Below are 15,338 nucleotides of genomic sequence, written 5' to 3'. Positions count from 1 at the left end.
TCAGTTCCCTTTGCTGGATCGAGCTAACTCCAGTTCAAAAGGAATGCCCATTGCTCTTTTCTTTTTCCTGGGACATGGATTGCCGGAGACGTTCGCCAATGTTCGAAGGAAATAAACGATGGAAAATTCACGTCCAGGGAATCATACCTGTCTTAAGTGGAAGATGCTTAAATTGCTGGAAAAATCTTAGAGCCACGTTTTCGCTTGGAATCTGATTGGTAGAATATTTGACTCTTGGGAAATCTTACTAACGTTTTTCTACCAGGAGGATACCACTAGGACCATTTGTGGAAATATTTATGGGCGTTTTCTTAGTTTTCACCCAGATGTTTATACATCACAGATGTTCACCGTGAACCCAATGTTTTTCTGGTCTGAGGAGTTAACTTAAGTCTGTTAGCGTCTGTGGGGCTTATCTGTATGGACATGTTAGCCTTGAGCAAGGGTTCAGTAGTTCCAAACACCACCAAGTATACCCCGTCTGCGGGAGGATAGGTGACCCAATGCACTTATGAACCCGGCCTGAGGCTGCAAGAGTCATAGTGGGTGCATAGTGAAGTTGGGTGGGGTTCCCACATTGGGCTCCAAAGGAGATTAGAGACCATAGATTAATAATTAAGTCATAAAATCTCTTCTGTCGGTTCTATAGACAGGGAAAACTGGACTGAAATTTTAGGTTCTAAGATGAACTTAGAGTTTTCTTTAAGTAGTCCTACTTTGAAAATGTAAGTATTTAAGTATTCTTTTTTTTTTAAAGATTTATTTATTTATTTATTTGAGAGAGAGAGAGCACATGAGAGGGGGGAGGGTCAGAGGGAGAAGCAGACTCCCTGCCGAGCAGGGAGCCCGATGCGGGACTCGATCCCGGGACTCCAGGATCATGACCTGAGCCGAAGGCAGTCGCTCAACCAACTGAGCCACCCAGGCGCCCAGTATTTAAGTATTCTTAATTTAAAAATTAAAATCCAGGGGCGCTTGGCTGGCTTAGGCAGTAGAACATGAGACTCTTAATCTCAGGGTCATGAGTTCAAGCCCCACATTGGGTGTGGAGCCTACTTAAAAATAAATAAATTAAATTAAATTAAGCGAGGAAGCATGCCGGAGTATTGTGAGGAATGGAAAAGACATGATTCTTGAACACAGACCTGCTTTGTGCTTCGTTCAGTCTCCCCGCCCTGGTTCTTACCCCATTTCGTACTAAGGGGAGCATCTGCAGGGAATGTGGACAATAAAGAACCCATATGTGCTCACGTCTCTGCCCTCTTGGGATACTTTATGGTCACACACGAGAGTCTGAAATATGGAATTGGTATCAGGCGTCCTCTCTCCATCTGAGTGTTCGCTGGGGTGAATCTCAGGGTTTGGTGGGGCTTTTGAGGCCTTTGGAGCATTTGCTGCTCTCAGCAGATGCCGCGGCTGCTATAATGGGGGGCCTTTCATGGGCATCCAGGCTAACGGATTTTGGCGCAGAAACGGTCATTGTTGCCGTGAGCCACTGCTGTTGGCTCCTCTCGGTTCTCTGGGTGAGACTGTCCTTTCTGGCTGCGCCCTATTCAGAGCCTGTTTCCTTTTACAGGGCCCAGCCTAATCCTCTGCCAGCTTTCATTACCGTCTATCCTCCCTAACGAAAATGAAAAGGTCGTGCAGCTGAATTCATCCTTTTCTCTGAGATGCTTTGGGGAGAGTGAAGTGAGCTGGCAGTACCCCATGTCTGAAGAAGAGAACCCCAATGTGGAAATCAGAAATGAGGAGAATAACAGTGGCCTTTTTGTGACCGTGCTGGAGGTGGTCAACGCGTCGGCGGCGCACACAGGCTTGTACACTTGCTATTACAACCACACTCAGACGGAGGAAACGGAGATCGAAGGCAGGCACATCTACATCTACGTGCCAGGTGAGCCGTGCGGGCCCCCTGCACCATGCTCCTGGCCCTGTCCCTCCCGCCAGCTGGATCAGCGTCTTAAGAAATACAAACACGATAAACATTTACGGGAGAAAATGTGACAAATACGAGAGAACGCACAACGTTAAACCAAGGTCACTTGTGAGACCATTATCAAGAAATATGTATGGGTAACGTTTTGGAACCACGTTAAATTTTAGAAAATATTTTTATCAGGGCACGTTTCATTGGCATTGTGCAAAAAAATCTGAAACGACTTCATTTCTGTTCAGCTCAACCAAGCTTGACGAGTATTTGCAGTTTATTTGTTGTGTGTCCGGCGCTATGCGAAGTGTTGGGGACACGAAAATTAATTAGGTATCTTGGAGCTGCTTATCGTTTATTTTAATAGCTTCCAAATAACCATGCTATTCTTTCAGATGGCATGAAATATATATTCTTGATTAATTAGGTGGGCTTTTTAAATTCAAATCTGGGGGCAAACTCCATACTAATGATGTTGTCTCCCGACCTGTGAGAAGCAGGTGCCAAGACAGGAGTAAGATGGGATGAAGCACGCTAGGGCTTGTTGAGGGGACAAGCCTGTGCGAGAAAATGGGGAGGGATCCAGCAGAGCCTGGGAGGGCTGTTTGCCCGCATTGTGGGTGTGTCCTTGAATGGAGGAGGGAAGGAAGGAAGGTAGAGTAGATGAGTCCCAGAGCTCTGTGTCAAGGAGGTCTGGGACCTAAGGAACCCCAGTGCCACACAGTCCTTGGCTGGTGGCCCCTTTGGAGGGCATGGCCTTGGGGTGTGAGCCTGCTCCTAGAGTGGAAGATGGTGTGGTGCTTTCTCCCAGCAGCCCCGCTAATCAGCTAGGCTTAGCCATGAGCTTGAGGTTCATTTGGTTTACCACCCAGCTGGTCTGCCCCGTGCATTCCTTGTAATGATCTAAGTCTACATCTGTACTGTATCTATGTTTTATCTGTTCCTTTGTGTGTATCTGTCTCTCTATATCTTTATAAATCTATATCATCTCTGTCTGTATCCATCTCTGTCTGTATCTATCTCTATCTGTGTATATTGGTTTCTACCAAGGACAGTTGTTTAAAGAAGGGCCATGATACTATTTAAACATTGCATAGATAGTGGGCGCCTGGGTGGCTCAGTTGGTTAAGCGACTGCCTTCGGCTCAGGTCATGATCCTGGAGTCCCGGGATCGGGTCCCGCATCGGGCTCCCTGCTTGGCAGGGAGTCTGCTTCTCCCTCTGACCCTCCTCCCTCTCATGCTCTCTGTCTCTCATTCTCTCTGTCTCAAATAAATAAATAAAATCTTAAAAAAAAGAATTGCGTAGATAGTGCATTATGGTAGGGAAGACTTGCATTTTTATTTTTATTTTTTTTAAGATTTTATTTATTTATTTGAGAGAGAGAGAATGAGAGAGCACATGAGAGGGGGGAGGGTCAGAGGGAGAAGCAGGGTCCCCGCTGAGCAGGGAGCCTGATGCGGGACTCGATCCCGGGACTCCAGGATCATGACCTGAGCCGAAGGCAGTCGCTTAACCAACTGAGCCACCCAGGCGCCCAAGACTTGCATTTTTAAAGGAAGCCCTGGCTGATGTGTTATGAATATCAAAATGCATATTTTAACCTGAGATGAATTCGTAGCTTTGTTTGCTGAAATCTTTACTAACAGAATTCAAGGATTTGGAACTCTGAACACAAACTCAAGTAATGGAAATCTTCGTACATAAATTAAAAGGGACTATATAGCTAGAGTACTTGGCTTAAAGCAAATAAATATACAAACTATTGATAACTCTTGCCATCTTGTTTTGGCAGAGGTGAGGTAAGGGGGGGGTCTCTGAAATATGTCTTCCTGTCTTTCTGCCTTTTCCTTGTAAGTTTTTTTTTTTTTTTAAGATTTTTTAATTTGTTTAATTTGACAGAGAGAGACACGGCGAGAGAGAGGGAACACAAGCAGAGGGAGTGGGAAAGGGAGAAGCAGGCTTCCTGCTGAGCAGGGACCCCGATGTGGGGCTCGATCCCAGGACCCCGGGATCATGACCTGAGCTGAAGGCAGACGCTTAACGACTGAGCCACCCAGGCACCCCATTATTTTTTTTTAAATCAACCACTCTTCTTGTCCTCTGTAACTGTGGGTGCCCCATAGATCTCGACTCTCTTCATTTCTTTCATGACATTCTTAACTGTCTGAACCCTCTTCCTAACAATAAAAGGTTTTGTTTTAAGAAGGGTAGGCGTTTAGAATGTCACCCCAGCTTTGTTCACACATAAATGCCCCCTGCTTTGAAGAGAATGGTAGGAATATGGGCTTGTTAAAGGCATATGATGTTTTGATCATCTTTTTGTTTGTTTGTTTGTTTTGATCATCTTAAAATTGTCCAAAAATTCTCCCCTACCCTCAGCACAAACACTATCCAAGTAAGTTCTGCACTGCTGTCAGTTAGAGATCTTTTTATCTGTAGTCATGGAGAGTAAGGGGCCCTTCTGAACCCGACGTTTGAGACTCTCAGTATTCCGTACTGTAGTAACTTACATAGCTGGTTTTCTTTTGGAAATAAAATTCTCAGGCTGTGGAACTGTAAATTCCATTTATTACTTGACAGATGATTTTTTTAAATAGGTTTCTGTACTACTTTTCAGTAATACTGACTAGCATCCAGGCACTAACTGGTCAGAACAAAGACAGGGTCCAGGTGTCCTTCATAAGTCACTCATTCCCTGAAGTCAGGGGTCTTGGCATCAAGGTGTTTGGAGTCAGTTGTCTTGGAGGATGTTTATGACCAGAATTTTTGAAATTATGAGTATTTTCTCTTGTTTTGAATAGACTTGATTATTGATCATTTTTTCAGTAGTGCTTAAATTTTGATTTCAACTCCTGGCTAATATTTAGTCATCACCAATCTTTTTACTAGGGTACAGGCATTTTGGTGTTATTCATACTTTAAAATAGCCTTCTAGGGCGCCTGGGTGGCTCAGTTGGTTAAGCGACTGCCTTCAGCTCAGGTCATGATCCCGGAGTCCCGGGATCGAGTCCCGCATCGGGCTCCCTGCTCGGCAGGGAGTCTGCTTCTCCCTCTGACCCTCCTCCCTCTCATGCTCTCTGTCTCTCATTCTCTCTGTCTCAAATGAATAAATAAAATCTTTAAAAAAAAAATAAAAAAAATAAAAAAAAATAGCCTTCTAGCTCTTACGGTGATTAATGTCAGTGTGGTGACAAGTTCTGGATATATGTGAAGGTATCATTCATACCTAATGTGATTAATGCCAGTGGGATAATTTTTCTTCTGAATATATGTGTAAAGGTGAAATTAATGCCTAACGTGTTTTTCTTTCTTTCCCAAACTATAGACCCGGATGTAGCCTTTGTACCTCTAGGAATGACAGATTATTTAGTCATCGTGGAGGATGATGATTCTGCCATCATACCTTGTCGCACAACTGACCCCGAGACTCCGGTGACCTTGCGCAGCAGTGACGGGGTGGTGCACGCCTCCTATGACAGCAGACAGGGCTTTAATGGGACCTTCAGCGTCGGGCCCTATGTCTGCGAAGCCACCATCAGAGGGAAGACGTTCCAGACCATCCCGTTTAATGTTTATGCTTTAAAAGGTACTTGTAACCTTCTCTCTCCTTCTTTAAAGAGCTAAAGGCAAAATAACTAGATGTATACAGGATTTTTTTTTTTTTAAAGATTTATTTATTTATTTGAGAGAGAGCACATGAGAGGGGGGAGGGTCAGAGGGAGAAGCAGACTCCCCGCCGAGCAGGGAGCCCGATGCGGGACTCGATCCAGGGACTCCAGGATCATGACCTGAGCCGAAGGCAGTCGCTTAACCGACTGAGCCACCCAGGCGCCCCAGGATTTTGTTTTTTTAAACCATAGTCCCTGGTGATGGAGACCCTGAATATTTAGGGATTTAGGACCCCACCTTTACCATACGTTAGGCTGCCCTCTGTGGCTGTAATAATATTAAGCTTAGCACTACTAAAAACAAATGCTTCTTTACCCCCTTGTAAGATTTCATATTTCATCAGTTGACTTCGAAATACTGTAAGGAATTCTTTTCTCGCATAAGCCTCTTACTGTTATACCCACATTCCTGACTACAGAGGCCCTAAAAACAAACACACACCTGTGGGGGTTGGATCCGTAGATTAACTTCAGTAACTTAAGAAAAGTGATTTTGATTTCGAGCAAAGCTTGTTGCTACAGCTCTCCCTTTGATGTGAGTGGTTCATGTGAATGGGAAAGGGTAATGCGTGTTGGGGGTCAGCAGTTTGGGGTGAGCAGAATGCCACTGAACGCTGGGTAAGGGCTTCTTTTATGCCAGCACTGTGCTTGGTTCTAGAAAAGCGCTGAGAATAGTTGGGCAGCAAGGTGGGAGAGAGAAGGAGAGAAATGGTAAGGGAGGAGCAAAGTGCCCAGAGCAGTGCTGGTCAGAAAAGGCTGGTTGATTAAATGAATAAATACATCTATAAAGGTGGTTGCAGAAGAGGAGAGCCATCCTTAACCCAAATGCTCAGGAATGTGGTGTTCTGTCCGATTGGAATTTAGTTTTACTCTTGTTACTATTTTGTGTGTAGGTGTTTGTAGGTATGTGTGTGTGTTATTTTATAACTATGTGCCAAATTATATATGCCAACACAAAATCAAAGTTTCTGAGACTTCAAAAAATTTGTCTTGATCACAGTGGTTTGAAAATTATTTTTCTTGGGCCAGCTTGGTGGCTCAGTTGGTTAAGCATCTGACTCTTGACTTGGGCTCAGGTCATGATCTCAGGGTTGTGAGATTGAGCCCTGAGTTGGGGCTTAAGATTCTCGCTCTTCCTCTTCCACTGCCTACTCCCCCCCCAACAAAAACAAACAAACAAAAAGCTTAAAAAGAGAAGAAAACTATTTTTCAGGGTTTTAAAAGAGAAAGCAAACCCAAACCTTATAAGGTTCTAACTATACTGTGGATAATGAGGTCCTTTTGTTTGTTCTTCTTTTAAATAGCAACATCAGAACTTGATCTAGAAATGGAAGCTCTTAAAACTGTGTATAAGTCAGGGGAGACGATTGTGGTCACCTGCGCCGTCTTTAACAATGAGGTGGTTGACCTTCAGTGGACTTACCCTGGAGAAGTGGTAGGTACCTACAAGGCTCCTGGTGGCATGGAGCAGAGCTCAGCAGGGCTCAGAAGACCTGTCACTGACGGGGCATGACACCGATCTTCTCCAGACTTCAGCTTCCCATCTCTGCTGTGAGCCCATTTGACTAGATCACTTTATGGCTCGTTGGGCAGTGGGGGAGGTTGAGACGCTAGCTGGACCAGGACCTTCAGAATCTATAAACGTTGTACACTGAGCCTTCTTTTTCATAAGAAAGAAAGAAATAGGAAGGTTCTATACATACAGCTCTATCTATCTATCTATCTGTCTATCTATCTATCTATCTACCTATCTATCTAATTCCCCTTCACTCCTGATTTGCAAATTTCTGTTCCCTGTTCTTTTTTGGCGTTTGATAGCTTCTCTCCTTTTATCCATTTCTCTCCCCTGTGCTTTTGCTTCTCCTCTTCCTGTCTCTCCAGGGCATTGATTGGAAGTTGGGCATTTTCACATATGACATTATGACCTCATGCACTGAAGAGACATTCATAATCCTATATGTGTACATCTTCCCAGAATATGAGGCAGTTTGATTTTACTGTTCATGCTTGATTACCCTTAATCCTTAAAGCATAAACATTTCTTCTCATTTACTGGAGATAGACATTTTCCCCCCCAAACCATAGTACATGCTATTTGGCCCAAAAGTATATAATCTAAGTATTGTTTTATAAAACAAAGTTTTCATCAGATAATAAAAATAATACAGGTTTATCATCATAATGTTATCAAATTTAGAGAAACAGAGGAAAAGCCACTTCCCAGGACATCACTGTTAATATTCTAGGAAGATAAATCCTTTCAATACTTTGTATACAAAATAAATGTAATCATTAATAGGTATTATACTTTAAATAGTACTTTGTCACATCATTTTTCCTCTGGCAGTAGATCACAAACACCGTACTATGCCATTAAATATCCTTTTTAAAATGTGATTTTCTAAGGCGCTAGCTTAAGAAAATTTTTTATTAGACTATTTTTTAGAGCTGTTTTAGGTTTGTAGTGAAATTGAGCAGATGGTACAGAGATTTCCCATTAGCCTCTGCCCTGTGCATGCACAACTCCCCCCCCGCCCCCTTACCAATAGCCCCGTGGGGTTGGCGGGGGGAGGACATTAGAATCCAGGAACTTACATTAGCACCTCATCCCCACCCACGGTGTGTATGAGGGTTCACTCTCTGGAGCCAGCTTTTTAAAGTGGTTTTCCTCCCCTTCTGCTGTAGAAAGGCAAAGGCATCACCATGCTGGAGGAAATCAAGGTCCCGTCCATCAAACTGGTGTACACTCTGAGGGTCCCCGAGGCCACGGTGAAAGATAGTGGAGATTATGAATGTGCTGCCCGCCAGGCCACCAAGGAGGTCAAAGAGATGAAGAAAGTCACCATTTCTGTCCATGGTACATTCTGCTTTCTAAAATGTCAGTTGTCCCTGATGCGCAGGATCCACTGCGTGGTAATCATTACTTAATGGAAACTCTTCCTGTACAGAGAAAGGGTTCATTGAAATCAAACCCAACTTCAACCCACTGGAAGCTGTCGACCTACATGAAGTCAAACATTTTGTGGTGGACGTGCAGGCCTACCCCCCTCCCAGGATATCCTGGCTGAAGGACAACCTGACTCTGATTGAAAATCTCACAGAGATCACCACGGACATAGAAAGGATTCAGGAAATAAGGTAAACAAACACCCTTCCCAAGTATGCATTTCTTTTTACTGTGTCTCTCTAGATAGACTGAGGTTTGTGCATGTCTTACAACACAAACCAAGACTCAATCTAGAAAATGAGAAGTCTGACACAGGAGATACTTGAAATCAAGTCCTTTAATGATAACGTTGCCATGTGCTAATACTGTGCTGATAAATATTTAATAATAAAATAAGAAAAAAGAACTAAAGAGCTCTGTTCCCAATGAAAGATCATTTCCTGCATCCAGGAAGGGATGGAGGAAAGGAAGTAAAGTTGGACCCACTTGGATTGGATATATTCCATGACATCCACCATCTGTATGGCAAGTTGACATGTATGGTGATGCCGTACTTTTGGGCCCTCAAAATCCTTCCACACATATAATTTCATTTAACTAATTCTGGAAAGGACACTGTGCTGTTGCATATGGTTATCCCACGCTACACAGAAGGACGCTGAGGCATGGAGAATTTCAGGGATGCCTGAGCTTGTCACGCTTTGTGACCAGCGCTCTTCCCATCCATCCTGTGGCTTTTTGGCACTGTGATGCTTTACACGTTTACTTATTTGTTTAAAGATTGATTGATTGATTGATTGATTTGACAGAGAGAGAGAGAGAGGGCACAAGCAGGGGGAGCGGCAGAGGGAGAAGCAGACTCCCTGACGAGCAGGGAGCCTGATGTGGGGCTCGATCCCAGGACCCTGGGATCATGACCAGAGCCAAAGGCAGATGCTTAACCGACTGAGCCACCCAGGCGCCCCTGTGATGTTTTATAAAGAAGGGCAATCAAATGGGCAAATACTTTATTGATGAACCCATAAAAACACACAGAGCCAAATGTCACTTATAACACATGGAAGAAATCTTTAGGGGAAACTTCCCTTTAATAAAGTATGAAGAAATAGATTTTTCTAATTTATTTTTTTAAAAGGTGATGGAATCTTGTGCTTTATTAATACTTAAGCATCAAGAAGGTGCATTGTAAGAAGCTTTGCTCCATTCCTGCCACCATTTGCCCCGGTCTCCCTGCCTCCCCAGGCAGAGGGAAGTACTTTTATTAGTTTCATTAGGTTCTTCTGAAACCTTCCAGAGTTTCTTTAAGCAAATACCAACAAGCAGGAATGTCATCCTGGAGACCTCTCCATGTCTGGGCTTCTGTTTAAGAATTAAGTGTCTATAAGTCAGACCTTCACTATGTAGAAAGGGCACAGAAAATCCCAGAAAAGCGAAGATATGGACAAGAAAAAAAGATGTTTTTACTTTTTACGAAAACAAACTTTAAAGTGAATGTGGCACTGTTGGAATAGTTGGCATCTCTTTGGCTATGACTAGCTGACACAAAGGCCTTTTCGTTTCAGGTATCGGAGCAAATTAAAGCTGATCCGCGCTAAGGAGGAAGACAGCGGCCATTACACGATCGTCGTTCAAAATGAAGACGACGTGAAGAGCTATACTTTCGAGCTCTTAACTCAAGGTGCATCAGGCAGTAGAAAGATCATATGAGCTCAGCGATGAAGTGAATGAGTGTTCCCCAAGGAGAGCCTGGCACTCTTCTCCCCCGGGGGTGGAGAGAAAAGCAAAGCTTTATGGGAGAAGTAGCTGGTGTAGGCGTCACCTGTCAGGGAGAGCTTTGTTGGGCTATGAATTCACACAGTTCTGGGAAGTCCAGGCTGCTCTGAAACAGTCTGGGGAATTCCTAGCTTACAACACCACCTGCTTCTCAGTCTGGCACCTCCAGTTCTTGGAAGAGTAAAGTGATGCGTTTTGGTCCAGATGACCTTAGGTTGTTCCAGAGAGTTTTGGCCTTTTCGCTTAGCTTCCCTCAAGGCATCGCACAACGGCCCTTACCAGGAGGGACTGCCTCGGTCTATTCACGTTCAGGTCCAGCCCCTGTTCACTGGGTACCTACCGTGTGCCTGGAACTGCGTTAGGGGACTCACTTGACCCTCACAGTAAATCTGTGATACAAGCATTAGCATATTTCTAATTTATTTGACCATGGATTTAAAAAAAAAAATCTTTTAAACCTAGTGACATTCCACAGATGCACTTTGGTAAATGCTGCTTTAGATTATACTCTAGCTGAATCTATTAGTTGAACCCCAAGCCGTAATACAATTTTAAGAGCCTCCTTGCCTTTCAAGCCAAATAACCACAGGGGCTTTTTACTTTTCTCACTCCAGATTTAGAACACCACAGGATACAAATCCCTAAACACTGAAACTGTGAAAATGCTCTTAACCAAGTGGGTCTACCCAAAGTGGAGCATTATGATTATGCACATAATTGCTTTCAGCCCCTTCTTGGGTGGTTACTCGCTTGGCAGGTCCGATGCGACGTGGACAAAATCTGAACCTGAATTCTGTGAACCTGTGGCTCACGGGAGTTCTGGGACCCAGACGATTCAATTCTGATCTCTTTTTACCTCTTGCAGTTCCCTCGTCTATTCTGGACTTGGTTGATGACCACCATGGCTCTACAGGGGGACAGACTGTGAGATGCACCGCTGAAGGGACGCCTCTTCCTGATATCGAGTGGATGATCTGCAAGGATATTAAGAAGTACGGAAACGAGAGGTTTCTTTTTCATTGGTGGTCAGAATGTTTCTTCCTTGATACAAAGAACTTCAGATGCATTTGCTTTCTTTGGCTGGCCCTTCTTTTGTACTTGTGATTCTGACTGGGCCTAAGTCTCATAAACTACAGGATAGGGTCCTAAGCATGGGCCTGGTGTGCACGTGTGCATGGTGTGGGTGCCCGTGACCCATGTGGTCATGAAGAGCTATAAGGAGAAGGTCCCTAGCTCTCACCAGATTCTCCAAGGGTGCCTAATCAGAAAAGAAGATGAATTTAAAGGACCACAGGTCTAGGAGGATTTTTACCACTCTGGTCCACTTCACTTTATATTTCTTACAGGGTGAGCTTTTTTTGGTAGCTAGATTGGCATGTGAACATAAATGACAATATTGCCCATGGTGACTGCTTGCTTCCTTTGCCTACCTGCTGTTTGGGGGCAGTTAACTCACCAGTTCCTCCTTTACCCCCCATCTGTCCATCTTCTCTGATGGGCACTCGAGCGACATGCTCACGCTTCCACGCATGGTGACTGCTTGCATTCAGAAGCCTCAATATTTTCTCTTGGAGGCTGAGACTCCTAGACCTTCCCTTTCTTAGGGGATCTTGATCTTGGATCTTGACTGGGGCTAGAATCTAGGTCTCATTAACTTGGCCAGGGGATCACTCCAACCCTAGTGACACCTGAGGAGCTCTTGACAGTGCAGGTGGGGAGAGAAGAGGGGGCCAGGCTTTTTCAAGGGGTGGGCAATTGGGATAGTTAAACATTCTTGAAGTGGGTCAGTTCAGTTGGCTCATGGGTTCAAGGCTTGGGATTGGTAGTTATATTTGATGGAACTTATTTCTACCTTGCGTGCTTCATAAACAGTTAACTTTCTATTATCCACATACAGGTTATCCTCTGTTGGGTCTGTGCAAACGAGTTTCAGTGATATTAATATGCACATAAAATACAAAAGTCCACCTGTAGCACCCCCAAATGTAGGCAAGGTCAGAGCTGCTTACCACCATAGGTGATTCTCACTGCTTTGCTCACCTCCATTGTCCTGATAACTGGCTCTGTATTTATGTCCTTTTTCTCTCCAGGTGTAATAATGAAACTTCATGGGCTGTTTTGGCCAACAATATCTCAAACATCATCACGGAGGTCCACCCCCGAGACAGGAGTACTGTGGAGGGCCGAGTGACATTCACCAGGGTGGAGGAGACCATCGCTGTTCGATGTCTGGCCAAGAATCTCCTTGGGGCCGAGAGCCGAGAGCTGAAGCTGGTGGCTCCCAGTGAGTTTATCTTAGTCATCAGCCAAGCCCTTCCTCCTTCATGCAGAACTTTGAATCCCAGATGGGGTCCAAAAGGAATGAAGGTCCCAAGGCAGAAATTCAGCTCTGAATGCTCTTAAAGGGCCTTCTCTGGGCATCCACATGGGAGCCCTTTCTTTCGGATTCTGACCCCCAATTGCACCTTGCAGAGGCATCCTGCTTGTCTAGTGGGATAGCTACTCCGTCTCTGTAGTCTGAGTGTGGGGACGGAAGATGGGGAAGGGGGATCTTCTGCCTTGTTGCTCCTTACAACTGTCGAGACAGGTTGAATTCTTTAAAAAAAAAAAAAAAAGGTAATGAAGCCCAAAGTAAAATGTAAACAAAACGCCACCTTTCAAAATAAACTGAACTTCTGTGACTTTCAATCTCATTTATCAGTCTTTATATTCCAGTCCGCATTCTTTCTAGAAGGTTAAGTGGTGCGGTACCTTTGGAGCCAAATTGCATTCCCCTGATTGAATTTTGTCCCCTTTCTCTTCTAAGGGAAGAGCTAGAGTAGGTTCATGTACATAGATGATTGAGAGATGGTATCGCCCATCCTGATAATGAGCCAGGCAGCCTTGATGCTTTTCAGCCAGCAGTGAGAGATTTCTGGCCCAAACACAACCACATCGCCTTCCTGCCCTCCTGCGTGTTTGTGCAAATTCTTCCTCACGCGTCTTTCTCCTTCAGCGCTGCGTTCTGAACTCACCGTCGCCGCTGCGGTCCTCGTGCTGTTGGTGATTGTGATCATCTCACTTATTGTCCTGGTTGTCATTTGGAAACAGGTAGGTATTTTTCCCAAAGAACTAAAAACCTTTGAAGCCAGTAAGAACAAGAAGAAGGGCAGCCTAGCTCAGCGCGTGGCACGGAGAAGGAGCTCAGTAATTATGTGTTGAAGGAATGTGGGTTGATCCTGCTGTGTCTGGTCACTTTGCTGCCATTAAGCTTTGGTGCATCTGGGCTTTGGTAATTCACTAGTTACCTGTCCTGGTCATTCGTAGAAACCGAGGTATGAAATTCGTTGGAGGGTCATTGAATCCATCAGCCCTGACGGACATGAATATATTTACGTGGACCCGATGCAGCTGCCTTATGACTCAAGATGGGAGTTTCCAAGGGATGGACTCGTGCTTGGTAAGCGCCTCCTGGGGTGATCTCCTAAGACTCCCCTTTGATTGGGACATAACTACTTTTTATAGCCTTGTGCAGGAATAAGGGATCTGAGCTTGTGCTTGGTAAGAGCTAGGCAATAGAAATTGGCTTTCAGAAGTATTTTTCTGTCTTGAAAATGAGTTAATTGCATCACTGCCATGGTTTTTAAAAAATCTCGTTCCAGGGGCACCTGGGTGGCTCAGTTGGTTAAGCGTCTGCCTTCGGCTCAGGCCATGATCTCGGGGTCCTGGGATCGAGTCCCACATCGGGCTCTGCCCTCAGCGGGGAGTCTGCTTGTCCCTCTGCCCCTCCCCCCCCCGTGCTCTCTCTCACTCTCAAATAAATAAAATCTTAAAAAAATAAAAACATAAAAAAATAAAAATCTTGTTCTATAGCATATTATGGTTAAAGAAAATTTTACAAGAGGAGAAGAGAATGTGAGGAGGTCCTGCCAAAGATACTCATTGAGATGGCTTTGCTTTGGGAGTCACACAAATTGATGGGATGAATTTCTGTGCCTGAAAAGGAACAGACGAGATTTGAATGAGGACAACCACAAAGGGTATTTTAATCTAGTCCATTCTGAGGATGTATTAGATACTTCTTTAGAGTATGTATATTTAGAATATAGAATATAAAAATATAGGTACTTTTCAAAGCAAAATATGTAAAAATAATCAAGTCAACTTATCACAGACTTTTCACATATTTCAATCTTGGGCTGAGACCGAGTACATGAAGCTTTAGTTCAAGGAATTTTTTTTTTTTAAATCACATTCTGAATTGAATGAAAACAGGACAAAGACACAAAGCAGATGAACATAGGGGAAGGGAAGGGAAAATAAAATAAGATGAAAACAGAGAAAGAGGCAAACCATAAGAGACTCTTAACTATAAGGAAAAAACTGAAGGTGGCTACAGGGGAGGTGGGTGGGGGATGGGGAACTGGGTGATGGGCATTAAGGAGGGCACTTGATGTAATGAGCACTGGGTGTTATTTGCAACTGAGGAATCACTAAATTCTACCCCTGAAACTAATAATACGCTATGTGCTAACTAAATTGAATTTAAATAAAAAATAAAAAAAGACAAGTGAAAGTTAGAGCTAGAGGTCATGTCACTGGGAGTACGCTAACTGTGTGTGCTTTGGAGGATGCCAGAGGCAGTGTTTAATGATCCACTTGTCTCATTCCAAAATACAAGGTTAGGTCTTATTAAAGAGTTACTTAAACTGAAATCAAACAAGATGTCCTAGCTACTTCCAATTTCAACTACTTGTACCTGGAAACGAAGTTTTCTTTATCATCTCGCCCCACCACCAATCCCACCCCTACTCCCCTCCCCGCCCCCCCCCAGTTTTACAAAAAGAGCAGAGGAACTTAAAGTAGTAAAATGGGGGGGGGGGGAAGGGCAACATCCCTAATATGCTAAGAGGCATTTCTGTGTCTCTCTGCTCCTGTGTGTTCCCCTAAGGCAGCCGTATCTTTCCAGGTACAGTTTCCCACAATGCAAACATGCAAACATGCACTGCTGGCTGTTAGTCCCTTATGAGCTGAGTCTCCCA

At 44.2% G+C, this 15,338-nt stretch overlaps 1 protein-coding gene across 1 annotated transcript in view; it reads left to right on the top strand.

Moving 5' to 3' along the window:
* The window catches only part of PDGFRA (platelet derived growth factor receptor alpha), a 31,742-nt gene that overhangs the window by 234 nt on the left and 16,170 nt on the right, over positions 1 to 15,338 (top strand). Inside the window, exons 2-11 of the mRNA XM_021701699.1 lie at positions 1,577 to 1,894; positions 5,255 to 5,515; positions 6,902 to 7,032; positions 8,283 to 8,454; positions 8,546 to 8,735; positions 10,107 to 10,222; positions 11,183 to 11,309; positions 12,408 to 12,601; positions 13,313 to 13,407; positions 13,624 to 13,756. Coding sequence (XP_021557374.1) covers positions 1,577 to 1,894; positions 5,255 to 5,515; positions 6,902 to 7,032; positions 8,283 to 8,454; positions 8,546 to 8,735; positions 10,107 to 10,222; positions 11,183 to 11,309; positions 12,408 to 12,601; positions 13,313 to 13,407; positions 13,624 to 13,756 — 1,737 coding nt within the window. The remainder of the gene's footprint in view (positions 1 to 1,576; positions 1,895 to 5,254; positions 5,516 to 6,901; positions 7,033 to 8,282; positions 8,455 to 8,545; positions 8,736 to 10,106; positions 10,223 to 11,182; positions 11,310 to 12,407; positions 12,602 to 13,312; positions 13,408 to 13,623; positions 13,757 to 15,338) is intronic.

This window comes from Neomonachus schauinslandi, chromosome 2 (assembly GCF_002201575.2).
Source record: "Neomonachus schauinslandi chromosome 2, ASM220157v2, whole genome shotgun sequence".
Classification (NCBI taxonomy): Eukaryota; Metazoa; Chordata; class Mammalia; order Carnivora; family Phocidae; genus Neomonachus; species Neomonachus schauinslandi.
This window is presented reverse-complemented; position numbering and strand designations above follow the sequence as displayed.